Source organism: Fundulus heteroclitus, unplaced genomic scaffold, assembly GCF_011125445.2.
Source record: "Fundulus heteroclitus isolate FHET01 unplaced genomic scaffold, MU-UCD_Fhet_4.1 scaffold_536, whole genome shotgun sequence".
NCBI classification, from domain to species: domain Eukaryota; kingdom Metazoa; phylum Chordata; class Actinopteri; order Cyprinodontiformes; family Fundulidae; genus Fundulus; species Fundulus heteroclitus.
The window spans coordinates 2,445-15,540 of record NW_023396963.1 but is presented as its reverse complement, the minus strand read 5'-3'; the positions used below and the strand labels follow the sequence as shown (position 1 = coordinate 15,540).

The 13,096-nt window shown below is 45.1% G+C and overlaps 1 protein-coding gene across 2 annotated transcripts; it reads left to right on the top strand.

The window, feature by feature from the left end:
- The first annotated feature begins 7,049 nt into the window (after positions 1 to 7,049).
- LOC110368274 lies at positions 7,050 to 9,332 on the top strand. Of its 2 annotated transcripts, none has more exons than XM_036132745.1 (8): positions 7,050 to 7,304; positions 7,380 to 7,508; positions 7,634 to 7,856; positions 7,929 to 8,103; positions 8,177 to 8,471; positions 8,561 to 8,726; positions 8,803 to 9,051; positions 9,131 to 9,332. In XM_036132745.1, the coding sequence occupies exons 1-5, from the start codon at positions 7,191 to 7,193 to the stop codon at positions 8,286 to 8,288; spliced, it is 753 nt and encodes a 250-aa protein (XP_035988638.1). In that variant the 5' UTR covers positions 7,050 to 7,190; the 3' UTR covers positions 8,289 to 8,471; positions 8,561 to 8,726; positions 8,803 to 9,051; positions 9,131 to 9,332. The 2 variants fall into 2 exon arrangements, with proteins under 2 accessions (XP_035988638.1, XP_035988637.1); XM_036132744.1 differs by having other exon boundaries at positions 7,165 to 7,304; positions 7,670 to 7,856.
- The last annotated feature ends 3,764 nt before the right edge of the window (positions 9,333 to 13,096 follow it).

Here is a 13,096-nt window from a genome sequence, read left to right as displayed (position 1 = left end):
AAGTCCCTCCTGCATGTCCTGGGTCTCCCTCTGGGCCTCCTCCTGGTGGGACGTGCCCGGAACACCTCACCAGGGAGGCGTCCAGGAGGCATCCTAACCAGATGCACAAGCCACCTCAACTGGCTCCTCTCGACGTGAAGAAGCAGTGGCTCTACTCTAAGTCCTCCCCAGATGACTGAGCTCCTCACCTTATCTCTAAGGGAGAGCTCACACACACTATGGAGAAAACTCATTTCGGGATCTTGTATCCGGGATCTCGTTCTTTCGGTCACGACCCAAAGTTCGTGACCATAGATGAGGGTAGGAACGTAGATCGACCGGTAAATCGAGAGCTTCGCCTTTTGGCTCAGCTCTCTCTTCACCACAACGGACCGGTACAGCGCCCGCTTCACAGCAGACGCTGCACCAATCCGCCTGTCGATCTCCCGCTCCATCTTCCCCTCATTCGTGAACAAGACCCCAAGATACTTGAACTTCTCCACTAGAAGCTGGCTCTTTGGACTTTCCTTTTTTAAAAAGCTTATAGTTAGAGTGGCTCATGTTACCCTGAGCTACCTCTATAGTTATGCTGCTATACGTTTAGGCTACTGCAGGACATCAGGGTCTATTGTTCTTCAATTTTGAATGACTGTTGTCATTTCAGCTTTTAACTTTTTGATTTTCCTTTTTTCTTCATAGTAGGTACACCTGGTCTGGCGTTCTGTTAGCTGTGGCATCATCCAGGGAAGACACATCACCCGCTACTACCATCTAATGTAGAACTTCTGTGCTTTTTTGTCTCTCTTGTTGTGTCTCTGCTCTGTCTTCTGTAACCCCAGTCGGTCGAGGCAGATGACCGTTCATACTGAGCCCGGTTCTGCTGGAGGTTTTCCTTCCCGTTAATGGGGAGTTTTTTTCCCGCTGTTGCTTCATGCTTGCTCAGTAGGTAGGATTGCTGCAAAGCCATGTACAATGCAGACGACTCTCCCTGTAGCTCTACGCTTCTTCAAGAGAGAATGCTACTTGTCAAGACTTTGATGCAATGAACTGGTTCCCTTATATAGGAATTTTTTTGACCAATGTGTATAATCTGACCCAATCTGTATAATCTGATTGATTTTGACTTTGTAAAGTGCCTTGAGATGATATATTTCATGAATTGGCGCTATATAAATAACATTTAATTGAATCATCTCTTTAGACCAAGTAAACTATCACATTTTATGAGACAGTTATCTCATTTTAAAGATATAATCATCTAACGTTATTACTCTTAGCAAGTTAAAGCTCCATAAAAATTTTAGACCAGCTTTTAGTTCCACTCTTTTATTATGCACATCTAGGCTACCTATAAATATAAAGTATGGCATGCCAAAAAACATTTTCAAGAAACGGCAATTTTAGTAATTGCCTTGCAATTTTATATCTAAGCATTAAAAATGATAATATTTCACCAATTTTCACAGCAAGATGGAAATAACAACCATCCAACATTTTAAGATTTTGTAAAAACTTTTTTCCTCTTTTACCTACCTTTTGAAATTAATACTTGTTTCTACTTCTCCAAAATTATACTTCAAGAAAACTATTGTGCTGTCCTGGGGCCATATGCAGCTAGACAGCTAGGACAACAGTTCCCCACACAAAGCTTCCTTTTCTTGCGTTGTCTGAATGACCTTTATCCACAAATCTGGCTTTAAACATTCTTTTTGTAAAAAGACGAATATTTTCCAAGGCAGAAGCGTGTAGAACAAATTCAACTTCAACATTAGCAGTTTCCCTAGCTTCATCGCTGAAAAGCAGCTTTTCCCAGAGCAAAATACGTCAAAGATCTTTTATTTAAGGTGAGAGCACTCACTATCTCATGTAATTCACATAGAGATCTAACAAAGTTTTGATGTCTCACTCTGATTAAATATGAACCCAAAACGTTTCTAACTGTTTTTACCATGGATTTCCTCTGACTAATAATTAATTTATATCTTATTTATGTAATGTATTCACGACATGAATTCCTTGCTGTCTTAACAAAAGGCAGAACAACTATAACGTTACTTTCTATAATTATTACAGGTCCTGCTGAGATGTCAAATTCTGGAGAGTGCTTAGACACCCTGACACACAAATATGGATTAACTTAATTTCATGTGCACTCGTGAACTTGTTTTAGTTGATTTAGTTTTCTTGATGTACTGTAAAGCGTGATGAGGTCTGTTGTGGTATTGTGTGCACTGGATTGAGGGGACAGTTGGTGTTGTCTGTCAAACCCAATCTTCTTAAGCTGCAAATTCCGTAAAGTTACAAGTTTTCTTGCAACCTCTCGTATGGAACTAGTCTAAAAAATAAATAAACTGATAATTAGAAGATCAGTTTGTACATCCACACCAACTCTAGAACCAAAGCCGTATTCAGCTGGAACTTATCCTGACAAAATGTCCCAATTCAGCCAAATAAACTCCAAAAGCTTAGAGGAGATCATTCAGCAGCTAAGTTCCTCCTCATGCTGTTTTGATTCTCTACCCACAGTTTTCCTTAAGAAAGTTTTGCCTGTCATAGCGTCTGATTTGACTCAGATAATAAACACATCCCTTCTGTCAGGTGTTTTCCCCCCAGTCCCTAAAAACAGCAATTATCAAACCACTGTTAAAAAAGAACAATTTAGACAAACTACTACTCCAGAACTACAGACCCATCTCAAACCTCCCCTTTATCAGTAAGATTATTGAAAAAGCTGTGTTTCAACAATTAAACACCTTCTTAAGAACGACCAGCCGCTTTGATATTTTCCAGTCTGGCTTCCGTGCTCACCACAATACAGAGACCGCCCTTATCAAGGTGTTTGATGACATCCATAGAAATACAGACTGTGGAAGAACCACAGTGCTGGTTCTGTTGGACCTCAGTGCAGCATTTGATACTGTTGATCACTCCATTCTGTTAGAGCGCACGGAGAACTGGGTCGGCCTCTGTGGTACAGCTCTCCACTGGTTTAAATCCTACTTAAAGGACAGGGACTTTTTTGTATCAGTAGGTAACTTTACATCGAAGATTACAAAAATCACATGTGGGGTTCCCCAAGAGTCCATCCTGGGTCCCCTCCTATTCAATATCTACATGCTCCTCTAGCTCAGATCATAAGAAACAACAACATCAGCTACCATAATGAAGCAGACGACACACAGCTCTACATCACCATGTCACCAGGTGACTATGAACCAGTTTAAGCACTGAGTAAATGCCTAGAAGAAATCAATACGTAGATGTGCCAAAATTTTCTTCAGTTGAATAAAAACAAAACAGAAGTAATAATTTTTGGACCAATAGAGGAGAGATCAAAGGTTAGCACACAGCTTCAGTCGCTTCAGCTAGGAACCACTAATCAGGCCTGAAATCTGGGTGTAGTAATGGACTCAGACCTGAACCTCCAAAAGCATCTAAAGACAGTTACAAGGTCAGCTTTCTATCACCTGAAAAACATTTCCAGGATTAAAGGACTAATGTCTCAGCAGGATCTGGAAAAACGAATCCATGCGTTTATATTTAGTAGAATTGATTACTGCAACAGTGTTTTCACAGGCCTGCCTAAAAAGTGGATCAGACAGCTGCAGCTGATCCACAACGCTGCTGCCCGCGTCCTCACTAAGACTAAGAAAGTAGAGCACATCAGCCCAGTTCTAAAATCCTTCCATGGCTCCCTGTATATCAGAGAATAGACTTTAAAAACTTCTGTTCATCTATAAATCCCTGAATGGCTTAGCACCTAAATACATCAGACTTGTTATCAGTGTATTAACCATCCAGATCATTAAGGTCTTCTGGCTCTAGCCTACTCTGCATACCTAGAACCAGAACTAAACAAGGAGAAGCAGCATTTAGTTCCTATCCTCCACTGATCTGGAACAAACTTCCAGAAAATTGTAAAGGTGCGGAAAGCCTGAGTTCCTTTAAATCAAGATTAAAAACACATTTGTTTAGGATTGCCTTCAACTGTTCTAGTAAACTGAATCACCACTTTTTTGTTCTTTTTGCTATCTACATTTAATCCCTACTTGCTTTTATTCTGTTTTATTTTGCTATATTTTAATCATGTAAAGCACTTTGCATTGTCTTTGTACTGAATTGTGCTATATAAAAAAATTTGCCTTGCCTTGCCTTACTGAACAAGACAACTTGGTTTGTGGTTTATTTGTGGTCTCTTGCTGCCACCTGGTGGACAGGTTTGAGCAAATAATGCTGTCAAAAGATTATAAATATATGGTTTGATGTGACTTCCCCACGCCACCACGCCGCCCTGCTCCACGGAATCCACTTGGGGCTGGAATCCACAACACACCAATATGTCTTCTGTCTCTTGACACAGTTTCATGTTGATTAGCTCAGAGGGGTAACATAGCGACCGCTTACAACAAAACATGACACTTCCTGTTGTCAGGGGGCGTGGCCTAAGCAATGTCATCATTTGACCATTGGATATTGTAGAAGACCCGATGATGATCAATCACAGAAAGTTTGGTGCCTCTGTGAGTTTTTGTGTATGAAATATAACAGTTTTGTGTTTCATGGCGAGTAGGTGAACTTTGACCCCAGCCAACGCCCCTTCAGCATGCTCAAAAACTCACCGTTTTGATAACTTTTAATTGGCCATGCCTTATGATCAGACTGACCGAGTTTCAAGCCGCTCGCTCAAAATCCCTAGGAGGAGTTCGATCAAATACCAATGCTGTAAACGTCAAAAATCGGGTCAAAATCAGACCTTCAATCTAAAATGGCCGACTTCCTGTGATATTTGCACTATGACATTAATTGTAAATTCTGAGCGTCTTGGTGAGCTCTACCACTGTACCAAATCTCATGTCTCTACGACGAAGTAAGTGAATAGCAAAGGGTCCTTTGAAAATTGCTAGGTGGCGCCGTTGAGGCATTTTTCTTTAGATTTTTGTGACGACCTTAAAATACAAAATTTTTAAACAGTCACCATGCATCTGCAAAGTTTGGTGAGTTTTTGAGTATGATAAAGCCCCCAAAAAGGCCCCTCTTTAGGGGGGCAGAATAAAAATAATAATAATAATAATAATAATAAGAAACAACACAGATACAATAGGCCTTCGCAGCGCTTCGCTGCTCGGGCCTAATAAGAAACAACACAGAAACAATAGGCCTTCGCAGCGCTTCGCTGCTCGGGCCTAATAAACCATTCAGACAGTCATTAACCAAAGTGTGCACCCATTAGAAAATACCTGTCTAAATGAAATAACTCAAACTGTAATATAATATAAAGAAAGAAAGAATACTAACACGATGTGGTGGTGGGAGGATCATCCACCACACACCCCTCAGCAGCAACACTGAAGCACACCAGAGGTTCACGCTGCGTCTTTATGCACGATCCAGCTGCTGATGTCTCCCTCCTTTCAGCTCAATGCACTTCTAGACTGTTACAGTTTATAACATTCTCATCACCTTTCACAGCGACAGGTTTCTCAGTCAGTCGCCGTGCTGACTAGACAAATTTCTATTGCTCGCGGCGGTGCGGTGGGCGGATTTTACCCCCGTTGGTGCGCTGGGGGTAAAATGCATAACTAAATACTGTAAAGGGCTCCTATAAAGGGAACAGGGGTACTGACAGGTCTGAGATGAAGCCCCTGATGTTACAAGTTCTTTAAAATGACCCTTAAAAGTGCGCACCTGAATTAAAGCGCGAGGCAGCAGCCCACCGAAGCACTACTGAATCTATGTTGTTAAAAACAAAACAGCATGAAACACAGCTACTAACTCTCCTATTGACTTTAACTGGCACACGTTGCTACCGATGTGAGGACATTAAACGTAGTGATTTACGTTTTGAATGGTGAACGGTGATAAAAGCACCTGCTCTGAGGGAAAGGGGGGGGGGGAGCAAGCACTGACGCACAGAAATACGGTGCATGTAGTTAAAAAATGCAGAATTAATAAAAAACAAACTTATAAACAGACCAAGTGGCATTTTAAACTGCATCTGGTTAGCAGAACTGTTTTATGATCCAGAGTGCAGCCATGCCTGGTTCTGAATGAACCGGTCATCTGGCCAACTCTGAGCCACTTCCCGAAGCAGTCACGTGGTACAGCCACGCAGCGAGGCTTCGGACGTCATCGTTTTCGGCTCCTCCCCTAAATGAAGCAAGCCTCGATACGCGCTTTACGCAAACGCCCCCTCCATTATTCGACACACGCCTCGAAGCCTCGGCACATCACCTAACATCACTAGCTTTAATCCTTTTCTGAAATGTTTGATTTTGGAGTTGTGGATTTGTATCAGCTGTTTTCAATCGTTCGGGATGCTCCGTCTGTTTTTAAACAAGCAGATTTTGCTTCGGCCCTATCTGCAGTCTGAATTAGTTAAATTTGTTGTTTGTTTTATTTATTTTGAGGAAGACCAGCCTGGCCTGTGGTACAGAGATCCATTGTCTAGTGTTTGTGCCTTTTTACAGAAAATGTCTGGTAAAACCAACAGCGTGTGCCCGCTTTGCAAGATTTCTTTCATTCAGCTTGGAAAGCACCTGAGAGTGACTCACAATGTATTCAACTTAACAGAGAAAAATATTCTTGCAAGACTGGGTTCCAAAAAAATGTCCATTAGGGAGTGTCCATGTCCGGTTCCCGGATGTAATTATCTGCCCGGGAAACACCTCTACCGTCTCCTGGTTGGCTACCATAGTGAACTAAGCAAAGAAAATAGGAGCAAAATGGCAGAACATGCCAGACTCCTACTGGCTCTCAACCAACTGGCAAAGCTGCTTGCCTCCAACCCCAGCACACCGATGGTTTTCACCTTAGATTTGGAAGACCCTCCCCAACCGGCCATGAATGAGCCTTAGGTAGAGGAGCCAGCAGAAGACGAAATGGATCTTGAGCAATGTCGGCATGCCTTGGGCAGGTATTGTGCATCTCCTATTTATGTTCTTTTTCATCTATGCATCCATTTTCTTACTTGCTTCTCTCTTATGGGATCGCGAGGGGTGCTGGTGCCTGTATCCAGCATTTTAATGGGCCAGAAGTGGGGTACACCCTGGACAGGTTGCCAGTCTGTCGCAGTATTTATTTATCTAATTAATTTAGTTTTATCAGTTGTTTTTATTTATCTTCCTGATTTTTGTTTTTATTTCCTACCCCCTTTGCTTTCATCTGTGTTACTCTCAGGTACAGAGGAGGTGGTGCACCTGAGGAGGGAAAATATGGAGCTTTGTGGCAGGGTCCAGGAGCTCAACCAGGCTCTGAGCACTGCTAAACGGATTGCTGCTGGCTTGAAAAAAGGCCCAGCGGTGGTCAGCAAATCCGTGCTCCATCCCGTAAGTTAAAAGCACAGCTTTCTTTTTGTTCTTTAGCACTGTGTAACAGGCTGAAATTCTGTGTGACACGTGAAGTGCAGGACATCTGCTGGGACCAGCAAAGAACAGGGGGGTGATGCCCAGCAGTCAACGTCAGACCTTCTGGAGCTCTCTGCAGACCGCCCTCCATCCAGTCCTCCATCACCTGCAGAGTCCTCCAATGTTGTGAGTTTACAGCAGAGAGCCTTACTCGTTACAGTCTGCACTGACAGCACATGTTGACACATTGTTCTTTCTTCTTCCCCTTCTCATTGTTTGTCTCTCCTGTTGTCTTTCCTCTGGCTCTGGAGAGCCCACACATATCTCCCGCCTCCTCTGTGCACAAGGACGAGGAGGAGAAGATGATGGAGGAGGAGATTCTTTTGAAGCCTAAAATGAGCGATCATCCTCGCATTCGTAGGCGCAGCTCAACAACTCGGAAGCTCCCTATGACCTCCAGTGCTTGTTGCACATGGAGCACCGGAAGAGGGAAGGGAAACCTGATGCACCGGCTGGTGCTGCCCCGCTCCATGGGTAAATATCATCCCCATCTTCCCCACGTGGAGTTGGCATGTTTCACACTTATGACCGTGATTCTCCTTTCAGAGGCCTACGTAGAACGTTACCATAGCTACCACACCAGCAAGTATGGCAGCAGTAAAATGAGGGAGGGGGTGGTGAGCAGAATCAGCAGGCTGAAGAGCTTCTTGCGTTACATGGCGGATGGGCACAAGCTAATTTCAAACTGGAAATTTATGTTCCACATTGGCCGCATCAACAGGTGAGCTCGGTTGCTCGTTTAATAGTTCTTTTGCTCTCGTCACACGTGACGGCGTTCCCCTTTTCCTTTTTAGATGGTTAGTGGAGCTGAGCAAAAGTGGGAAAGAGGTAACCACTCAGCGGTTCTACATTTACCAGCTCCACCAATTCATAAGTTACCTGAAAAGGAACCGCCCCGACAGCTGAAGGCTCACCAACAAACAAATTTCTCAAATCCTTGATCTTTTGGAAAAGGCAAGGAGGGACCTGAAAAGGGCCATTTTCTTCACCAAAATAGAGTGAAGAGGGCCAAAATGAATCAAGTGCCACAGCGGGACTCAATCCTACGCTGCATCCACCTGGCACCTGGATTCATTGAAGAGTCATTGGGTGAGTTCTCCTCGGTCCACCCTGATGGGTGGCCACACTGTTTTGCCTCCTCACTTGTCTGTCACTCACCCTCCTCTTCCATCTTTCAGAGAAGCTGGAGAAGGAGCCAAAGAATAGCTCCCTACGCTATACGGGTACCTGACCGCATACTGGGCATGTGTCAGTGGACACAGGCCAGGTGTGTTCATCAACATGTTGGACACAGAGGTGGACGCAGGAGCCCTGGAGGAGACATCGGAGGGTGTTCTCATTAGGGTGAGCCCGCGGAGACAGTGGCTCACGCACAGCCGCGTGACCTAATGCCTTAACTCTGACCTCTCTCGGTATGCAGGTGGCTGAGCACAAGACCTCGGTGCAATTTGGAGAGGCTACCCTTGCACTCACGCAGAGGGAGTTCAGCTGGGTGAAGAGGCTGAGGGACATAAAGAGCAGGCTGTCCATAAACAACAAGTATCTGCTATTCACCATGGGAAAGCTGCCATTCAGAAATATTGTGCGCTACCTTAATTTTGCATGGAAGCAGATGGGGCTGGGGAGCGCCATCAATTGCATCTTGATCCGCAGTGCCCTAGCCGACAGTGTGAGTATGGCTTTCTCTGCATGTTGCCTGCTTTTATCGGATTGTGAGTGAATCTAATGCCTTTTTCCTCCCTCTTTAGGCCAAGTCTGCCCTGACGCCCGAGGAGAGGAACAAAGTCAGCACTTTTATGTGTCATGACACTAAGACTGCTGACAGGTTTTATGTCCTGAACCCCAGCCTGCAGGAGGCCGTCAGAAGAAGAACTCTAATTACTGATGCACTCTCCAAAGTGCCCTCCAGAGAGAAGCCATCCTCCTCCTCAGCTGCCCACAAAAGAAGAGCAAAAAGGCAGGTCCAGCACCCAAGAGTACGAAAGCCAAGGGGGAATGGTCCACCTCAGAAGAGGAGGAGGAGGAAGAAGAAGAAGTAGAGAATGAGGAGGATGAGGAGGAGAAGGAGGAGGAAGAAGAGAAGGAGGCAGCAGAGGAAGGGGCACACGCACTACAGATGAGGTCACCCAGCAAAGCAATAATTAAGCCCTGCTCTGTAAGAATTAGCCCGTTCAAGACTTATAATCTCCGGCTCCAGCGCCAACGCCGGGCAAGTGCCAAAGTAAGGCGTGTTCTGGAGAAAATGGCCAAGAATTAAAAACTTTTTAGACATTTTGTATTTTAAAAGTTGCATGTTTTGGTGTTTTGGTGTTTTTTTTTTCATGGTTGCATGTGTTGGTGTTTTTAATATTTGCCTGTTTTTGAAGTGTTTAAATTATATTTATATAGTTCAATTCATAAAACCTGTCATCTCAAGGCACTTTAAAAAGTGTTTTTTAAGCTTTTAAAGAGTTGCAAGAGTATGGAAAATGTTGTATAATACTTCTGGATAATGTGACCCATCAAAGTTCACATTGTACACTTTCAATAATTGATTTAAAACTTTTTAATTTAAAATAAGTAATTTGCCTGGCCCTGTGTTTGCTTAATAAATCCTGTTTTTCATCAATCCAAGCCAGTCGCCTCTGTCTCTCTGTCTGGTTCTGGCCTTATGGAGCCTGGTTTCTGATCATCCACACAACAGCACTTAATGCTTAGACTGATCTTGATCAGACCAAACATATTACAAGCACATGGCAGTTATTCTCTCTGGAATGGGTTCGCCCCGAGAGAGGGGCCCGTGCCCAGGAAAGTGTTGCGGTTCCGGGGGAGAAGGTGTAAATCTCGCGCCATGCCGTACCCATATCAAAACTCTCTGACTGAGACCCCCCAGCCTGGAGGTGGGAGATTGAAAGTTTTTTTTAAATTTCACATTAGGAGTCTGGAAGCTATATTTGCAAACGGTTTTAATAATCATTTTAACATTATAATATAATAAGTGGCATTTTTTTTAGGTGAAAAATGTACATATCGCGGTAGCTGACGTACATATAAAGTATAGACAAATGCCGGACACCGGAGGCAATGAAACGTATGGGCCCTGTACGGCCGGTCCACGTTTCGGCCGCCTGGCCCCTCCCAAACACGCGGCACTTCGACGGACGCGCAGGCTCGGCCAATGCGTGAACTTTTCCCGTTTTTCCCCTCCCGCCCGCCGCGGGCTGTATGGCCCTCCCCTGCCGGCGTACGGGCCGCGAGGCATACAGGCCGTACGGTTCGTGACCCTACCCCCGGGCGCCACACTGTGGATGGAGCCCGCACTGCGAGCGGAGAAGGGCTTTCTTTGGGGGGCCGCCGCACGCGGTGGTGGGGCGGGCGGGGCTCCGTGCCGCACCCGGCCGGCCCTCCCGCGACGATCATCCGCCCGCCGCTGCACATACCTAGCCATTGGGGCCGTACCGGGCTGTACGGAATGGAGGGTCGCGTTATGCCCGCCCGCTCTGAAATTTTGGTTTTGGCCCTAGGGGGGGTAAAGGGTAGACCCCTGATGGATTGGATATCCTGTTTAAACATGAGGTGTAGTTCCTGTGGTATTTTAATGGCAGGAGGTTCCTAAGATGATTGTGATAGAAAGGGGTGTGCTGGTGCAACCGGTGCTGCTCCAAAAAATGCTCTCAGCCTCAAACGACGATGATATTCTGAAACGTCAACAAAAATGGAAGGCCCTTTATAAGAAGTGTTAACTGAGATGGACTTAAAGAAACTGGGAAAGGTTCACATCCTCTCCTAATTCCCCATCCCCAATGAGAGATGGTTCTTGGAACCTAAAAAAGTTTTCCAATGTTCCCACATAGCCTGGCCAGTCACTGGGGTCCAAAGAACGGTACCCTGTAGCGTTTGGAACTGGGATTGTTGCAGCCACGGAATATACAGTCCAACATCCTTAATCAGAAAATTGAGGGTCCTGATGGTGGATTTCTCTTGGGGTGTGACATCCTCAGAGAAATTAACACAGGCAATAAACACCTCAGCCTCTGGAAACGTAGCCTCAGCAGTTCCCTTGAGGCTCGTGACATCCTGCCTCAAAAGGGACTGGATTTTACAATTTCTGTTAATGCCAAATAACAGGATAACTGATCGCACCAGGCTAGAAGTTGCTGTGTTTTTTAGTAAATAGTGCGCATGCGCCAGTGTTGCCCCCAGGAAGCTGTCAACCTGAACACTGGAATCCTTTCTCTGGGGTAGATGAGAAAGGTTGGAATCCCCCAGAATAAGGATTGGCCTGTCAGCCCGCAAGATCCAGTTCTTGTACTTTCCCCCATTATGCTGATGGCGCATAAAGGATCCCACCTCCCTCCTTATGGTAGGGTCATTAGATAGGGCCCAGATATCATTCCCAGTGTCCCTAGGTGGGGGCTGTGTCCTACCCTGCCGTGGAACCCGCTGGGGTAAGGGGGCTGGGTGTTGATCAGCCCCACTAGGCACCTGCCACAGATCACTGTCTGAAGTGTCCCATCCAGTGTCTGCCCGTGACCCTTCATCAGATATCCCTAAAGGTGTTGTTCTGGGCACTCCGTCAGTCCAGGATACCCCTTCCTTGTCTCCCATTAATCTAGCTCTTTTAGCTGGCAAAGAAGGAACGTCGGAATGTGCATCCCTCACGGCCTTTGCTAAAGCCCCAGAGGGAGTCCCCACCTGTTCCATTGATACTGCGTTCCTCTGACCCGGGCCTTGGACAAGGCTGTCTGCCCCTAATTCCTGATTGGGTTCATCCAACTTGATCTTGGGAGGGGGAGGCAATGGCCCCATCTCCTCCCCCCGGGGGATCTCCATGCCCCCTTCCTTCCTGAGGTCATCGGTTTTTTAAAGGCATATTTTACAGTCAGAAGATACAGTCTAGAATATCTCTTGAAACCCATTTTATCGCCACCGTAAGTGTCCTATCCTAGTTTTCCTTAGGCAAGGAAACAATTACAGAACTTGTTTCTTTGATGAGCTCCATTTAGTGCTCCTCCAGATTCTGCATGGTAGAATAGGTCCAATTGACTGCTGTATATTTTTTTAGCAGGTCAGTGGACATGGAGGGCCATGCTGGTAAAACTCCTTCAACCAAGCCATACTGGAGTTTGGCTAGGCCATAAGGCACCGGGTTAGCAGGCCGGGAGTTTAGGTACTTCATATGGTGATGCACCTTTATAAAGCGCGAAAAGGCACGAACTAGACGCTGGAAATCCGTTGTGGACCCTCGCATCTGCCATTGTGACTACAGAACACAAAGAAACCAAAATTATAACCTAAAAAAGGAGGGGTCCCAAATATATAAACCATACACACCAAGGGCTCAACCACACAGGCTGGTCTCATGACTGATTCCAGAGGTTTACTTTAATAATACCTAATCCATATACCAAAATAAATCTTGAGCTACCCCAAAGAGGAAATTAAGGTTAGGGTGGAGAGATAGAGTCAAAGATGAAGTTGGGTTGAGTCTAGGGCAGGGGTGTCAAACTCATTTTGGTTTAGGGGCCGCATACAGCTTAATCTGATCTCAAGAGGGCCACACGAGAAAACCCATTGCAAGATTAAATAGAACTATTGAAAGTGGACTTGTTGTTGATTTTTATATTAGATGAATTTCCCTTTTACACAATATTATGAATAACCTGAGCATTTTTAAGAAAAGTATGTGCAATTTCAACAATACTTTTACTCAGTTAAACATTTACTTGTGCATT